The sequence below is a fragment of the Coregonus lavaretus genome (assembly GCF_964263955.1).
Source record: "Coregonus lavaretus genome assembly, chromosome: 11".
NCBI classification, from domain to species: domain Eukaryota; kingdom Metazoa; phylum Chordata; class Actinopteri; order Salmoniformes; family Salmonidae; genus Coregonus; species Coregonus lavaretus.
In genome coordinates this window covers 44736657-44755165 of record NC_139998.1, presented here as the reverse complement: position 1 = coordinate 44755165, position 18509 = coordinate 44736657, and the positions used below count along the sequence as shown (strand labels likewise).

General features: G+C 40.6%; 1 protein-coding gene across 2 annotated transcripts; it reads left to right on the top strand.

Annotated features, from left to right (window-relative positions):
• Positions 1 to 382: 382 nt before the first annotated feature.
• LOC311136825 (uncharacterized protein) lies at positions 383 to 17126 on the top strand. Of its 2 annotated transcripts, XR_014613894.1 has the most exons (12): positions 383 to 587; positions 6131 to 6332; positions 8018 to 8157; positions 8382 to 8470; positions 8575 to 8890; positions 11210 to 11293; positions 13334 to 13425; positions 13522 to 13580; positions 14556 to 14705; positions 15018 to 15061; positions 15247 to 15557; positions 16750 to 17126. XR_014613894.1 is itself a non-coding variant. In XM_084171113.1 (11 exons), the coding sequence occupies exons 1-11, from the start codon at positions 468 to 470 to the stop codon at positions 15340 to 15342; spliced, it is 1392 nt and encodes a 463-aa protein (XP_084027239.1). In that variant the 5' UTR covers positions 383 to 467; the 3' UTR covers positions 15343 to 17126. The 2 variants fall into 2 exon arrangements, 1 of the variants encoding a protein (XP_084027239.1); XM_084171113.1 differs by having other exon boundaries at positions 15247 to 17126.
• Positions 17127 to 18509: the final 1383 nt, after the last annotated feature.

Below are 18509 nucleotides of genomic sequence, written 5' to 3'. Positions count from 1 at the left end.
CCCATGATTTTGGAATGAGATGTTCCACGAGCAGGTGTCCACATACTTTAGTAGTGTATCTACCTCAATTAACTCGTACCCCTGAACATCGACTCGGTACTGGTACCCCGTGTATATAGCCAAGTTATCGTTACTCATTGTTTATTTATTATTACTTGTATTACTTTTCCATTATTTCTCTATTTTCATTCTCTCTGCATTGTTGACAAAGGGCCCATAAGTAAGCATTGCACTGTTAGTCTACACCTGTTGTTTATGAAGCATGTGAAGTATAACATTTTATTTCATTTCATTACACTAGTGTCAGAAGTGGGATAACACTTGGCTACTTACACCTGTTTGTGTCAAGCACAATTTCAGGAACAGTGGAATGTCAAGGTCAGATCGGTCAGATGTGTAAGAAATAGGAATTGGAATTCATCTACCAAATTTGGTGATTTGATCCGGTCTTACTAGCCACTAGGATTATGAAACGTCATGTCTGTTTGCACAGTACAGTAGGCCTATCTCTTTGGCATACTTCCTTATTGGCATTCCATTTTCAGTCTGCGTGTTGGCAAGGTATGTTGCAACCTTCCTTAAACAAGGTAAGACATATAACAATTTTATTTGCAGTTTTTCCGTTCTACATTCCGTTATTGGCCTTAGATATCTTTAGTTACATTTTATAACATCAGTGGTGGAAAAAGTACCCAACTGTCATACTTTAGTAAAAGTAAAGATACCTTAATAGAAAATGACTCAAGTAAAAATGAGTCACCCAGTGTAATCCTACTTGAGTAAAAGTCTAAAAGTATTTGGTTTTAAATATACTTAAGTATCAAAAGTAAAAGTTAAAGTATAAATCATTTCAAATTCCTTATATTAAGCCAACCAGAAGTCACCATTTTCTTGTTTTTTTATTTACGGATAGCCAGGGGAAAGCTCCAACACTCAGACATAATTTACAAACAAAGCATGTGTTTAGTGAGTCCACTAAATCAGAGGCAGTAGGGATGACCAGGGATGTTCTCTTGATACGTGCGTGAATTAGAAAATGTTCCTTTCCTGCTAAGCATAAAAAATGTAACGAGTACTTTTGGGTGTCAGGGAAAATGTATGGAGTAAAGAGTATATTATTTTCTTTAGGAATGTAGTGAAGTAAAAGTAAAAGTTGTCAAAAATATAAATAGTAAAGTAAAGTACAGATACCCCAAAAAACTACTTAAGTAGTACTTTAAAAATGTTTTACTTATGTACTTTAAACCACTGTGTAACATACTGTCGCCGACTGTCTCCAAGTGTAGACCCTAGTGCCACCCAGTCCTTGACATGGGATGGAAGAAGTGCAGGAGCTGTCTTTTTCCAAGGCAATCCATTAGACTATGTTCACTGAAATTCACAAATGACATTATGCTATAGAGACCTCTGATTGTTCACTGTTAATTACTTCTCTATGACTTTTAACCACATTTTCATGACTATTATTATAGCCCACATGAAAAAGTAAGCATTATTGACAATGGAAAGCTGCTGTGTCTGATCCCATGTAGACTTACCACCTCCTGTCGTTGTGCCCTTGATCAAGGCACTTAGCCCCCCACATAGAACTGCACTGTTAGTCACATGTTGTCAACATGTGGTCAACCCTCCATCTGGAGAGCTTCTGGGTGTGCAGGCAAAACTGCTCCAGCTCCTTCAAGTTGGATGGGTTCCGCTTGTGATGAGTGTGATAGAAGGAGTCAGGCGCAGGAGGGTAAATCACCGAATACAGAGTTTATTCCGTCGTATACAAATGCGCTGGATAGCGACACCCGAAAACAGGCACAGGGGAAACTATCTACCCTGGCAATACATGATACGGGATACTCCAACAATAAACAGGCACAGGGGAAATATCTACCCCGGCAAGGCAGGTCTGGGCTTTGACTAGGCCATTCCAAGACATTGAAATGTTTCCCCTTAAACCACTCAAGTGTTGCTTTAGCAGTATGCTTAGGGTTATTGTCCTGCTGGAAGGTGAACCTCCGTCCCAGTCTCAAATCTCTGGAAGACTGAAACAGGTTTCCCTCAAGAATGTCCCTGTATTTAGCGCCATCCATCATTCCTTCAATTCTGACCAGTTTCCCAGTCCCTGCCGATGAAAAACATCCCCACAGCATGATGCTGCCACCACCATGCTTCACTGTGGGGATGGTGTTCTCGGGGTGATGAGAGGTGTTGGGTTTGCGCCAGACATATCATTTTCCTTGATGGCCAAGAAGCTCAATTTTTGTCTCATCTGACCAGAGTACCTTCTTCCATATGTTTGGGGAGTCTCCCACATGCCTTTTGGCGAACACCAAACGTGTTTGCTTATTTTTCTTCTTTAAGCAATGGCTTTTTTCTGGTCACTCTTCCGTAAAGCCCAGCTCTGTGGAGTGTATGGCTTAAAGTGGTCCTATGGACAGATACTCCAATCTCCGCTGTGGAGCTTTGCAGCTCCTTCAGGGTTATCTTTGGTCTCTTTGGTCTCTTTGTTCCCTCTCTGATGAATGCCCTCCTTGCCTGGTCTGTGAGTTTTGGTGGGCGGCCCGCTCTTGGCAGGTTTGTTGTGGTGCCATATTCTTTCAATTTTTTAATAATGGATTTAATGGTGCTCCGTGGGATGTTCAAAGTTTTTGATATTTTTTTTATAACCCAACCCTGATCTGTACTTCTCCACAACTCTGTCCCTGATCTGTTTGGAGAGCTCCTTGTTCTTCATGGTGCCGCTTGCTTGGTGGTGCCCCTTGCCTAGTGGTATTGCAGACTCTGGGGCCTTTCAGAACAGGTGTATATATACTGAGATCATGTGACAGATCATGTGACACTTAGATTGTACACAGGTGGACTTTATTTAACTAATTATGTGACTTCTGAAGGTAATTGGTTGCACCAGATCTTATTTAGGGGCGTCATAGCAAAGGGGGTGAATACATATGCACCCACCACTTTTGCGTTATTTATTTTTTTGAATTTTTTGCAACAAGTTATTTTTTTCATTTCACTTCACCAATTTGGACAATTTTGTGTATGTCCATTACATGAAATCCAAATAAAAATCTATTTAAATTACAGCTTGTAATGCAACAAAATAGGAAAAACACCAAGGGGGATGAATACTTTTGCAAGGCACTGTATGTGATCTAGTGGTGGGAAGCATTCTGTTTTTCAACATTGTGTTGGGTGTAATTACATCGATATATCTAGTGAACAATGGATAAGCAACAATAGGCGCGACCGATAGAAGTGGTCACTACAGGTGTGATCAAGCCGTACATCAAAGTAGCCTGAAGCTGAATGGAAAGTGCTATGCCCTGACCAGTTATTCAGAAGAAAATCCTCTGTGACTGTCAAATTTACATAAGTTAATTTACAAGTTTGGACCCATAACAAACACATTCTACACATTTACAAACTACCTGTTTACAGTATTATTACAACCATGGTGTTCTTTTGTTCCTGAAGCTTATATATCAGATAACCTGAAAATGATCCACATCATATGGGTAGACAAATAATGTATGTTATGCAGCAAAACACAACTATCCTTTTTTTTAGGATTCAAACCAGTAATATGAATCACTGTTGATCCGTCCTGTTCTGATCTAATGAGATGGATGTAGGATTTTTTTATGGCCTAGAATTTAGGCCTTTCCCAGACATGAAGGACGAAGCTAGGCCCCTCTTGGTTTTCATTGGCGAAGACTGAACTCAAGTTAGGGGTTATATGTCAGACTCTCCTAGACCACTATGCCCAACATGTTATACCCCAGAGGTTGTAAATAAACACAAATCTTTTCTAAAAAAGTATTAATACAAAAGTCAAGAGTTGGCTGTAACATGAGTACAAACAAAGTGAGTGTGTGTGTATGTATGTAAGTGTTTGTGTGTGTGTGTATTATGGTGTATTATAATTACCTATCACAAGAATGTATCCCCATTCCCCAATAAAATACCTTAATTGATATCAATCTGGCAACCCTCATAAAATTCTAAATAGGCTTGTATAAAATGCATTATGAAAGAAATGGTGTAAAGTACACTAAAAAGTGGAGCCTTGTATTAAATGAATTATTAAGAAAATGTTGTAATGTAGGCTCCATGAAATATGAAATGCGTTATAAAGAAAATGGTGTAGGCCTACTGTTGCCTACACGAAAAAAGGGCCTTTCTGACTACAAGAGCACCAGTATCCCAAAGTATTAACCAAAAACAAGCATAGAAAACAGTATTGGCATTAATAAAAAACGAAACAACGTAAGGGTAGTATTATATTATAATTATTTCGGTGACAACCTGGTTGATTAACAATATTGTGTTGTTAACACGTTTGTGGGACACACAAAAAAGGCAGTGTAGAACACCATTGCCCATCATGCATTGCTCTAATGACTTTCAAAAATTGTTCCGAAGTTTGCCCCCAAAAAACGTATTCTACTATGAATGAAGTCGCAATTTATTAAATGTCTTTTCCTACGAATTAAGCCACACAAAAACTCACAAAAACGCATGAAATCTGCTGAAATACTTATTGGTGCGTGGTCCTCTGTAACTCAGCTGGTAGAGCACGGCGCTTGTAACGCCAAGGTAGTGGGTTCGATCCCAGGGACCACCCATACACAAAAAAATGTATGCACGCATGACTGTAAGTCGCTTTGGATAAAAGCGTCTGCTAAATGGCATATTAATATTGTACGAATTGAGTGTGAGATTGTGTTGCAACTATTCATGTTTTAGGGTATGGAGGACTAAAAGTGCCACAATTAAATAAATAAATACACCATTAAATAATTACTTAAATGTGTCATTAATTAATTCAAATTAGAATTAAATACATAAATGTGTAATTAAATGTATCATTAATTAATTCAAATACCGATTCATTTTATGTAAAATACATATATAATTATTTCACTATTTACATTTACATTTCATGATCCTGCATTGCAGTGATTCATGAATTACTTAAAACTGTCAAACTGACCCATCAAAGTCAGTGGGCGGGGCTAACGCGAATCTAGTCTGATCCATTGCTTTGGTCTGAAGTAGAGTAGGCCAACCTGGATAGAGACAATGGAGGATCTCCGTGAACTTTCCAGGGAGTTGGTTAGAGACATTTTAAACTTAGCAGAGGATGTAGAAGCAGGACCTGCTGACATTATCCGGAATTGATTTGTCTTGGCTTGATGCAGAGGGTAACCAATCAGGCGTTAGGTTCCGCCTACCAACTTTTGATGGGTCAGTTTGACAGTTTTAAGTAATTCAGGAAGCACTCCAACGCAGGACCATGAAATGTAAATGTAAATAGTGAAATTATTATATATGTATTTTACATAAAATGAATCGGTATTTGAATTAATTAATGACACATTTAATAACACATTTATGTATTTAATTCTAATTTGAATTAATTAATGACACATTTAAGTAATTATTTAATGGTGTATTTATTTATTTAATTGTGGCACTTTTAGTCCTCCATACCCTTCATTCCGCTTTGATCAACCTTTTCTGCCGCGGTGTGTGAATCTGTACTAGCAATAGGCTACTTTGTTTTTATAGAGAAGCTGGGTCGCAATTCCCCAAAAATGTGAAGTGCCGGTATGGCGTTCTGGAAAGCTCTGGCCCAAATAAAGCACTGGTGCCACCTGTAAACTGTCAACTGTGTAACGCATAGCCTATTAACGCATGGAGTCTTTTCTAGTCATATGTTATAACCATCGATGGTGGGCATCTCTGACACCAGATTTTAATGGACATTTTCTACTGCATATGATTTTACAACTAAAGACCCTTGTCAAATCTGATTGGCCTCCTCAAAGTTAGTCTAGTAAATCGGAGACCTAGGGCAGTATGCTGGAACATTGTTAATGTGGGAGGCAACCAGTCAACAATAAAGACTACAATAAAGTAATCAAACACTGATTTAATACAAATTATCCTTAAGCTTCTACAGTAGAGCTGTTTGTTGTAGCCTAGCCTACCCTAGTCAAGGTTTGGGGGTCAAATACACTCACAGTGGGTACTTTACTTTTAGATAAAGACTACAACACTGCTGTACAGTCTGAGTGTTGAAGTTAAGATATTTTAAGAAACAATGTTTTGACACACACACCCTGCTTTTCAGATGTGCTCCACCCAAATGATCCTCATCATTTTGATTGGCATTGCCACCATTGAAACTGTGACTGGTTTTAGTGGTGGTGGTGTTGAAATGTCCTGTAACACAATGTTGCCCCAACATTTTCCTCCCACACCTGAGAGTGGTCCATTACCGTTCAGTGTCACTAAACATTTCTGTTCCCGTGCTGAAGGAGATCAGACTAAAGGTAAAGTTCAAAGCACCCTCAATGTGTGTGTGTGTGTGCATGTGAATAAATGTGTGCAACTTGGAGTAAATTAATAAATGCATTTAAGAATAGAGAAGGCAATATTCAGCATTTACACAGGCAGCCCAATTCTGATATTTCTTTCACTTATTGGTCTTTTGACTAATCAGATCAGCTCTGAAAAAGATCTGACGTGTAAAGATCTGATGTGATTGGTCAAAATACCAATTAGTGGAAAACGGATCAGAATTGGGCAGCCCTAATTGGGCCATGTCAGATGAGCTTGACTATCATTGGTTACATAATTTCCTCTTTATGTGAAGCCTAATAGTGGATGGTACTGAACAAAAATATAAACGCAACATGCAACCATTTCAAAGATTTGACTGAGTTACAGTTCATATAAGGAAATCTATGGATTTCACATGACTGGGAATTACAGATATTCATCTGTTGGTCACAGATACCTTTTAAAAAAGGTAGGGGCATGGATCAGAAAACCAGTCAGTATCTGATGTGACCACCATTTGCCTCATGCAGTGTGACACATCTCCTTCGCATAGAGTTGATCAGGCTGTTGATTGTGGCCTGTGGAATGTTGTCCCACTCCTCTTCAATGGCTGTGCGATGTTGCTGGATATTGGCAGGAACTGGAACACGCTGTGGTACACGTCGATCCAGAGCATCCCAAACATGCTCAATGGGTGACATGTCTGGTGAGTATGCAGGCCATGGAAGAACTGGGACATTTTCAGCTTCTAGGAATTGTGTATAGATCCTTGCGACATGGGGCCATGCATTATCATGCTGATACATGAGGTGATGGCGCTGGATGAATGGCACGACAATAGGCCTCAGGATCTCGTCACAGTATCTCTACGCATTCAATTTGCCATCGATAAAATGCAATTGGGTTCGTTGTCCGTAGTTTATGCCTGCCCATACCATAATCCCACTGCCACCATGGGGCACTCTGTTCACAACGTTGACATCAGCAAACCGCTCGTACAGTTGAAACCGGGATTAATCCGTGAAGAGCACACTTCTCCAGCGTGCCAGTGGTCATCGAAGGTGAGCATTTGCCCACTGAAGTCGGTTACAACGCCAAACTGCAGTCAGGTCAAGACCCTGATGAGGACGACGAGCACGCAAACCCACAATTTCATCAGCTGTCCAGGTGGCTGGTCTCAGACGATCCCACAGGTGAAGAAGCCGGATGTGGAGGTCCTGGGCTGACGTGGTTACACGTGGTCTGCGGTTGTGAGGCTGGTTGGACGTACTGCCAAATTCTCTAAAACGACTTTGGAAGCGGCTTATGGTAGTGAAATGAACATTACATTCTCTGGCAACAGCTCTGGAGGACATTCCTGAAGTCAGCATGCCAATTACACGCTCCCTCAAAACTTGAGACATCTGTGGCATTGTGTTTTGTGACAAAACTGCACATTGTAGAGTGGCCTTTTATTGTCCATAGCACAAGGTGCATCTGTGTAATGATCATGCTGTTTAATCAGCTTCTTGATATGCCACACCTGTCAGGGGGATGGACTATCTTGGCAAAGTAGAAATGCTCACCAACAGGGATGTAAACAAATTTGTGCACAACATTTGAGAGAAATAAGCTTTTTGTGCGTAAGGAAAATTTCTGGGATGAACCTGTCTATGTTTCTATTAATGTGTTACAGTGATACTCCAAGCTGATACTGCCACTCCGTTTAAAGGGTTTCTGTTGGAGGCTAGGGAATCTCAGGATGGACCTGCTGCTGGCACCTTCACTCTGCTCAATCCCACTCATAGCCGCCTTCTTGAGTGCAATGGGAATCCAGTGAGTCTGCTCTAATAGGAGTGTTTTCCCCTTCTTGTTGCTTAGTTACCCTCTTATTGCAGTTTATTTTACCCTCCTTATTCCTCATCTCATGGGATCAAGCATCAATCTCATGATCAGACAATAATAATGGTAAAAGGGTGTCATCAAGCAAAGGTGCTTTGAAATTAACTGTATGACACCTTTGATGTCAGTCTGTCCTTGACTGTAAAGTGTGTGTGTAGGCAGCTGCTGTTACCCAACCCAACAACCAACCCAAGACATCCATCGAAGCCAATTGGACCGCACCAAGCAAAGGAGTTTTCTATTTCAGGTCATTATTCATGCATTCATTAATTATTTTACTGTAATTTGCTGTTGTCACACTACAGTAAAAGGGACATTCAGTCTGAAAGCATGTTTATTTATATTTTTCAGAGTCACATTTATTAAAGACGTTATGAAGTTCTGGATACCAGAGGCCATTAACATCACCACCTGTCCCACTACTACCACTCCTACTCCTACTCCTACTCCTACTACCACTACTACTCCTACTACCACTACTACTCCTACTACCACTACTACTCCTACTACCACTACTACTCCTACTACCACTACTACTCTCACTACTGCTCTGAGAATGATTGACTGTAACATATCTGCACCCTCTACGTGTATGCTTATTAGCACTCTCATTCGGCCTTCACTCTTGGTCATGAGTCTTCCAAAAGGCCGGACACTTTGGCATAAGGTAAGTAATTATATGGATTTTAATATTTTCCTTCTAATTCTTTCAGTGTCTTGTTTAGGAAAATCTCGCATGACTTCGTACAGCTGGGGTCATATCCAGAAAGCATCTCAGAGTAGAAAATTGTTGCTGAGAATAGAGACATTTTACTCCTACTCTTATGGGTAACAATAAAAGCTATGCATGAAGCCTCTTCTTTAGTCATAAGAGTCCCACCTAGTCAACAGATATTTAGGAAACCTCATGAGCTGTCCTAACCAGTTAAGAGTTACCAGCAGGTGTCTTGATAATAGAAAAAGGCAGCGAGTCAGTGGTTCTTGCACCATAGAATAATGTTTTGATATTTCTATATGATCAACCCATAAATGATCAACCCATAAATGATCAACCCATAAATAATCTAGCCCTACATGCTAATTGTGCTTTTGAGAATGATTTCACGAGGCCTAATTCACATGATATGACTCAATACTTATAACCACTAGGTTAATAAATAATCACAATATTTTGATTATTTCATTAGTGTACATCATGTTATTTCAAGTTATCCCTTTGGAGCGCACGCTGTTAAAAAAATATGCCTAAATTGGGCATGCCTATAAATTGGGCAATGGAAAGCATAGGGTTTATGTTATTTTTGATTTTGTTAGGCTAAAATGATAAGACCTTTCAAGAGTTTTATCAGGGCCGGCCACAGGCATAAGCGGTCGCTTAGGGTCCCCGACCCAATTATTATTATGTAGTATTTTTTTGGGGGGGGGAACTCAACTTACTGTTGAGAGTTAGAATAGTAGAATACACAAGGTGCAATTTCGAAATGTGGTTGTCCATCAGCAGTTTTTCTGTTGGTACGTCAGTCACAAGCTATATTTCCATGAACTTGTCCAGTGATTCTCCCACCTATCTGTTTCCTGTCCCAAAAGCCAGCATGGATAGAATGCAAGAATTGACAAATATTTGCCATATTCTAATAATTATTATGCGCCAGTGTATCGCCACGGTCCGTGCCATGGTGAAACTTGCGCTCCTGTAGATCTGAAATGGTGAAACTTGCATCCAGCCAACCAGACAAGCAAGGCAAATTAAGGCAGTTTCCATTACATTTTTTTTGCAACATTGCTTTTGTCGAATAAACCTTGGTCAATGGAAACCTGCCTACTGACAGTCTCTCAATTAGCCCATGTCAGCTAACATTTTTTAGATTGGTAAGTTAGTGTAGCCAGCTTTCTAAACTTGTAGTAATCATGGTCGAATTATCGACCAGACACGAACGGCACGTGCCCAGGGGCCCTGACCTCCAGAGGGCCCCCATTGATTTTGTTAGTCACTCTTACTCAGACATCATAAGTCATGGCACAATGTGTATAATTGCAGGAAATTTGCCTTAAAACTGCAAAAACATTATCTCCACACTATGGCAAAATGTGTAGAATTGCAGGAAATTAACTGTAAAATTGCAACAAGATCTCCACACCATGACAAAATGAGTAGAATTGCATGAAATTAGTTTAAAAATTGCAAAATCTTCTCTGCCCATGGCAAAATGTGTAGAATTGCAGCAAACTTGCTTTAAAACTGCAACATTGTCTCTGCACCCCATGGTAAAATGTGTAGAATTGCAGTAAATTAACTTTAAAACCGTCAAGAGCGGGGCCACTCAAATGTGGGGGGGACCCACCAACAAAACTTTGCTTAGGGCCCCCAAAAGGCTAGGGCTGGTGCTGCGTTTTATGTAACATTATCTGCAAGTGACTTGATGCTTACTGTATGATTCGGTGCATTATTCAAAATGGTTTAGAAAAAGGTTATGCATGCCAACATATTAGGCAAGAATTAAGAGTTGGCAAAGTGATCGTGTCAGGCGTAAACTATATAAAACGCTAACGCAAGAACATTGCCTTTCAATTTCAATCATGCTGTAATGATGAACTTTGGTGATACGGATTGAATAGAGCCCTATATTTCCTTTGCGGTACCTCAAAATGTCATGATTACCATCTGAGAAAATTGTATTAATTGATTTTACTCCTGGCGCAGAGTTTTTCTGGGCAGTGTCTTAACATCACCCTAAAACCTACTCTGAGCTGGGATTTTTGTTTTGTTAAAAACAGGTTCTGATAGGATTCCTAGGACCTTTTCTGAGACACTTTGTGGATACGGCCCCTTCTGCACTTAGTCATGTTGTAGATGATTCTGGTTTAAATCTGTACCTCTCCGACTGATCTTTTGTCTGGAAATGTTTAGTGTCTACAGTGCCATACTGTCTATTCTATTAGTATAATGTTGGGTAATGATTTGACAACAGTTGTTATTTTGTTGCAGGGGTTCAAGATTTTGTTGTGTCCTCTCTCAATGGTTGCAGCCATCATCGCCTTTATTATTTTGCTGCTATGGGAGCCCACACAAGTATGTATCAATTATTTGTTATATTCTTTATTTAAGCAACAAGGCCCAAGGGGGTGTGGTATATTGGCAATTATAAACTGGGTGGATCGAGCCCTGAATGCTGATTGGATGACAGCCGTGGTATATCAGACCATATACCACGAGTATTACAAAACATGTATTTTTACAGCTCTAATTACATTGGTAACCAATATATAATAGCAATAAGGCACCTCTGGGGTTTGTGGTATGTGGCCTGTATACCACACCCCCCCAGGCCTTATTGCTTAAATATACAGTACCACAGCTATGGGCAGTTTTTATTCACGTCGTGGTATATTGTCCTTACACCACAAACCGGAGGTGCCTTATTGCTATTTTATACAATGGGTGGGTCTAATCCTGAATGCTGATTGGTTAAAACCGCATTCCAGCCAGTGTCTATTTCACAAGTTACCACCAGCTAAATCTATGAGACATTATCTCACATTTCTTTTAGACTAACATTTCGTTTTCAACAGCGGAGATTTGTATAAACCTTGCTGTCTATCTCTCCGACATTTTCAACATTGTTTCAATATTCAAATTCGATCTCCAGATGTCCCATAGTAATGAACGTGTCGGGAGTCTGGATGAGACAGACAGGCAGCGTTTCTCAGCCAGTCGAAATCATGAATCAGCTGGCATCCTTTTTATGGATGTATACAAAGAAATGTAAATTGAAAAAAGGTGCAGCTAGTATGCAGTCTTTCCAGCTTCAGTTTGAAGTGATTGTGTTAGCTGTGTTGTTGGCTAGCTCCTCTGAACAACAGTGTCCTGATGAGTGAGCACATTTTTTATGCCAGGCGAAATCACGCCTCATTAGCTCATTGTTATGGATGTATCCAAATAAATGTCACTAGAAAACAGCTTAAACAAATGCAAATGCAGCTACTTTGCTGTTAATCTGGCTACACTTTTTGGCGTGACTGTAAATTAGCCGTAGTTGACTAGCTAGCAAGCAAGGGAAAATAACGTTGGCAGCCAGTTTGGCAATGGAACATTTAGAACAAACGACTGGGTCGCTTTTAAAGATACAGAAAAAAAAGACAGAATGACTGGGTTGCGTCTATAGATACAGATCAAAAAGACTGAACGACTGGGTCACGTCTATAGATACAGAAAAAAAAGACAATGACTGGGTCGCGTCTATAGATACAGATCAAAAAGACTGAAGGACTGGGTCGCGTCTATAGATACAGAAAAAAAAGACAATGACTGGGTTGCGTCTATAGATACAGATCAAAAAGACTGAATGACTGGGTCGCGTCTCTAGCAACCGAACCGATAGAACGAACGACCAGCCGGCTTGGGTAGCAACCCTAGATTTGTGTCGGGACTATATCTTGTGGAAGGATGAAATAGTATGAATAAATTCATAAAAATAATGTTTTTAATGAAAATGTCAATCATTATTTGAATATGTTGGTAACTGTGTGTATATGACAATATGCAGTACATGTTTACTGTTCAATTTATGTTGGTAACCGGTTTATATAAGTGATAATGCACGAGAAGTCGGTGTTTGGAGGATATAACACCCATGCCAATATATCCTCCAAACACCAGTTACCAAAATAAATGGAACAGTAAACAAGTAGTGTATGTTTAGGTCATACCCGGGCTCCCGAGTGGTGCAGCTGTCTAAGGCACTGCATCTCAGTGCTTGAGGCGTCACTACAGACCTCCTGGTTCGATTCCAGGCTGTATCACAACCGGCCGTGATTGGGAGTCCTATAGGGCGGCGCACAATTGGCCCAGCGTTGTCTGGGTTTGGCCGCTGTAGGCCGTCATTGTAAATAAGAATTTGTTCTTAACTGACTTGCCTAGTTAAATAAATAAATAAAATATTGTCATATACACACGGTTGGAATGCTGTTTCAGCCAATCAGCATCCAGGACCCAAACTACCCAGTTTATAATAGTGTATAGACTTTCTTCCTGCTAGAACACTGTACTACTGTTCAGGGTTGGGTTAAACTCCATGTTGAGATGAAATGTGTGTGTGCTTTTGTCTTATAGATAACTCTCTTGGCTCTTGTGGGTGTGGCAATGATCCTGAGCTTGGGACAAACCATTATTGTTTTTCTCCCCTTTGGGCCCAGCCATGAACTGTGAGTTCCTCAAATCAAAGCCTGAAAATGTGTGTTGAAAGTACTTGAATTGAACCTCACATTAGTAAAGATGTCATTTTATGTACATTTTTTCAGGAGGTCCATCTGTGATTTGGTTCTCAGAGTGATTGCCTTCACAACTGAGGTTTTTACCAGTAAGGAACACCTTTTGATTATAACTGAAGGAAAACAATTGGTCATAGCTCATGTTAAGTTGCGTCAATTCAAATCTGGTATTAGGAACAAAAGAGGTCAATACACGTCTTCTAAAATAGACTAGTATTTTAATTAATGCAAACCACTTCAATGGTAAATATGATGTTCGTATATATGGGTCCACTGAAATTCCACGCAGGGCACTCAGAGAACTGATCCATTGTTACAGGCTCTTCTTTAAATACCCTGACAGTGATAGTTCCCGCTCCTTGCTGGGCCTATCAGGGTAGAGACTGAGCGTGGTTTAGACTTACTCAGCCTATCGTTGGCGCACAGGCTGGTCCCAGCCCCTTGGTGCTTCACTGTTGCATACTGTTGCCAGGCATAAGTTGTTATCATCACAACTTGTAGCATCAGCACCTTTTTGCAGTACACGTCCTTGAGCATGGTTTAACAAAGAGGCAGTGTGTATGTGTCTATGAGAAATACAAGTCTGTCTCACCCTACTCCCTAACATTCCTCACATGAATCACAGCTTGTTATGTTAAACAATTTATATCAGTACAGTACAAACCTATAATGTTTAATCATTAATGCATTCTTTCTAAGCTAGGCATCACATTCAGTTATAAAAAATAGATCCCCACACTCATGTGATTCCATGGTGAAGCATAGTTGACTCGTCAGATCTAACCTATAGTTTACAAGAAATCTTTCTCTTCTCGTTCGGTGGAACCCTGTAAGGTTGCGAACAAAATCAACAATTTCTGAGGGTTAGATTAGTTCTGTAGAAGGCTTACTACAGTATACCTACCCTGTGTGTTGTGGTGTTCACAGTGCATAAGATCACATTTTCAGGTTTAGCCTTCTCAACCTAGTTAGTAGTACAATGTAATTGTTCCCTCCATCTCTCAAACTCGAGCTGCATGTGCTTTTCTCTCCTTCGGTATTTCTCATCCCTCTCTCTAACACAGTGGCGGCCATATTTGTGGGTTTGGTGGAAATTGAGAAGTACTGCTCGATACACTGGCGCATGAAAGTGATGGGAGGGTATGCAGCCTGGGTGGCTCTGTTCTACTTGATGTTCATATACCTCTATTGCAACCAGAGTTACCAGAGGAAAAGTAAGATTTGTAAATATTAAGCAGGTTACTGTTTTTCGTCGTGAATCTTGTTCTGGGGGCAGCTCTGAATAGTGGTCACTAGCTGGCACTGATAACCCTAATGCCTAACCTGAATCTTAAATTAAGACCAAAAAGCACTTTGATCTGGCCTATCTAAGGGGAAATCGCTCAGTTCTGCCTCCAGGGCAAGAGTCATGACAATAAATGTCAACCTGCGAATATTAACGTCTCAACTTACCGTTCAAGATATTGGCATTTCTTTCAAATGTAGGTCGATTTAATATGTTTTTGTGTCTTCTGTTCATCTTGCAGGAAATTCAGGTACTGATGACAAATGGATTGTGCCAAACAGAATGGTAAGCTCAGTGTCAATCCTCAGCTCTCAATGAAGCCTGAACCCTATTAAACTTTTAGGTAATCATATTATAAAGGTCACAGTGTTGGGGGGGGGGGGGGGGGGGGGGGGGGGCTTTGAAATGAAATGTGTCAAAACACATTTTCATGTCACTTTTAAAAATTGTAGTATTTATTTTATTTTCAGATATCCTTTGAAAGAATCCTCAAAGTTATCCTCGTTCTGGGCAACCTGGGTTTTACAGTGGCTCTTATCATTGGAATATATACTTATGAGACATGAAGGCGGTGTAAAGCAAGAGGTTTGCATCATTGCATTGAAACATGGATGGGCGTGTTATTCACTTGGTAACATACTGTATGTCACACATGCACTTTAAGACTTGTTTATCATGGGTTATTTTTGGTTTGGGTTACAATACACGTTAATACTGTATCATGAATACTTATATGTTTTACTATAGCTAGGTTTCCATCCAATTGGCGACCGATTTTCATGCGAATATTCTAAAATATTCCTTATTTACATAAGTATTCAGACCCTTTGCTATAAGACTCGAAATTGAGCTCAGGTGCATCCTGTTTCCATTGATCATCCTCGAGATGTTTCTACAACTTGATTGGAGTCCACCTGTGATAAATTCAATTGATTGGACATGATTTGGAAAGGCACACACCTGCCTATATAAGGTCCCACAGTTGACAGTGCATGTCAGAGCAAAAACCAAGCCATGAGGTCGAAGGAATTGTCCGTAGAGCTCAGAGACAGGATCGTGTCGAGGCACAGATCTGGGGAAGGGTACCAAAAAATGTCTGCAGCATTGAAGGTCCCAAGAACAAAGCGGCCTCCATCATTCTTAAATGGAAGAAGTTTGGAACCAACAAGACTCTTCCTAGAGTTGGCCGCCCGGCCAAACTGAGCAATCAGGGGAGAAGTGCCTTGGTCACCAACAACCCGATGGTCACTCTGACAGAGCTCCAGAGTTCCTCTGTGGAGATGGGAGAAGCTTCCAGAAGGATAACCATCTCTGCAGCACTCCACCAATCAGGCCTTTATGGTAGTGTCCAGACGGAAGCAACTCCTCAGTAAAAGGCACATGACAGCTCGCTTGGAGTTTGCCAAAAGGCACCTAAAGGACTCTGACCATGAGAAACAAGGTTCTCTGGTCTGATGAAACCAAGATTGAACTCTTTGGCTGAATGCCAAGCGTCATGTCTGGAGGAAACCTGGCAACATCCCTACAGTGAAGCATGGTGGTGGCAGCATCATGCTGTGGGGATGTTTTCAGCGGCAGGGACTGGGAGACTAGTCAGGATGGAGGGAAAGATGAACGGAGCAAAGTACAGAGAGATCCTTGATGAAAACCTGCTCCAGAGCACTCAGGACCTCAGACTGGGGCAAAGGTTCCCCTTCCAACAGGACAATGACCCTAAGCAGGAGTGGCTTCAGGACAAGTCTCTGAATGTCCTTGAGTGGCCCAGCCAGAGCCCGGACTTGAACCCGACCGAACATCTCTGGAGAGACCTGAACATAGCTGTGCAGCGACGCTCCCCATCCAACCTGACAGAGCTTGAGAGGATCTGCAGAGAAGAATAGGAGAAACTCCCCAAATACAGTTGTGCCAAGCTTGTACCGTCATACCCAAGAAGACACAAGGCTGTAATCGCTGCCAAAGGTGCTTCAACAAAGTACTGCGAAAAGGGTCTGAATAATTACGTAAATGTAATATTTCCATTTTTTTCTTTTTAAATTTGCAAAGAAATCTAAAAACCTGTTTTTGCTTTGTCATTATGGGGTATTGTGTGTAGATTTATGAGGGAAAAAAACGATTGAATCAATTTTAAAATAAGGATGTAACGTAACAAAATATGGGAAAAGTAAAGGGGTCTGAATACTTTCTGATTGCACTGTACCTCTGTGGTTAGTTCTAATTGATTATGCACAACATTGAATTGAATTGTTTCCACACCCATGAATCATGTGCGCAGTGGTGACCTGTCATTCACGGCAGGTGGGGCAGAGCTAAACATTTTTAATAAAAACTTTTGTTGCCTGTTTTGCATGTTATTTTGGTGGTAGTCTGTCTTTTAAGCAGCTTATAATTAAAGTATTTGCCAATCAGATGTATGAGCGGGAGGTAAGCTTGGCTTCTTATATGGTGTCAAGTAAAGCTTCAACCATGTATTTAGATTGTAGGTAGGTATTGTAGTTAGGAATTGTAGGTAGTTTATCTAGGTAGTTATTGTAGGTAATTATTGTAGGTAAGTATTGTATTTGGCTGAGCCCGGTGAAGCACGAGGCTAGCTAACCCACGTGGACCAATAAAGCTAGCTAGCTGGCGGGTAGCTACTGGTAACTATTATGTTAGAAATTGCGTAGTTCAAATCTGGTATTGGAATAAGAGAAAACATAATCAAGAGATATTCAATCCAAGCTAAATTTATTATATGCAAAATGTATGTATGATAAGTATGAAGGTTCGTATACGGGCTCACTGAAAAACCACGCAGGGCAGACAGAGAACTGATCCATTGTTCTAAGTTCTTCTTCAAATACTCTGACAGAAAGCCTCCACTTCTTCTGTTGGCCAACCAGAGCAAAGGACTGAGTGTGGTTCAGCCAATCCGTTGGCGCAGGGGTTGGTCCCAACTCCTCGGCATTCCATTAGTTGCACATTGTTGCCAGGCATAAGTTGCTATCATTATAACCTGTGGAGTCAGCACCCAAAAGACACCATTCCACTGTACTCCATGTACCCATGTTCAAGGACAGTTTCACAGACAACAAAGAGAGAGTGTTCGTATCTATAAGAAATACAAGTCTTATCTCATCCTAGCCCCTAACGTTCCTTACATGAATAACAGCCTGTTATGTGAAACAATTTATATCAGTACAGTTCATTAATGCATTCCTTCCAAGCTATTCATCACATACAGATCCAATTATGAGAAAAATAGAACCCAACAATTAGCAACTGTGGATAGTTGTTTCCAATGTTATTTCACGCTTGAGAGTACCTGTAATTATGCCAGCTAGCTACCTACCATTCAGCTGTTTTTCTAACCTCATTATCTGAAGCGTTAACGTTAGGTAGTTTGTATCTACTGTACTCGAAATGTAGCTAGCTTGTTGCTACCTGGATAGCTAACTAAACAATAGCTGGAATGACCGAGCTGTAATGTTTGGAGACGCTTTCTCTCCGTTGGGACAGACGCGAACTGGCTGAATCTATTCAGTGGCTAGCTTTGCACTTAACTGGCTAACAGTAGCTACTAAGGGTAAGTTATAACCTACATTTATTTTTGTTTTGTTTTTACATACTGGTAACAAGGGTCAATCAAGGGAATTCGGGACATGTGTGACTAGTTAACGTTAGCTTGGCTCTCTCTGTGTGTTTCGTGCCGTCGGAGGAGGGGTGGTTCGTTAGAAGAGAGCAATGGCTAGCTAGT

What these genes read in the sequence shown, in the direction of transcription:
- LOC311136825 (XM_084171113.1), top strand. Translation starts at nt 468, where the DNA reads ATGAAACGTCATGTCTGTTTGCACAGTACAGTAGGCCTATCTCTTTGG. An exon ending in TGCAACCTTCCTTAAACAAG is followed by an intron (nt 588 to 6,130) that starts GTAAGACATATA and finishes CCTGCTTTTCAG; the next exon opens with ATGTGCTCCACCCAAATGAT. An exon ending in AAAGGAGTTTTCTATTTCAG is followed by an intron (nt 8,471 to 8,574) that starts GTCATTATTCAT and finishes TATATTTTTCAG; the next exon opens with AGTCACATTTATTAAAGACG.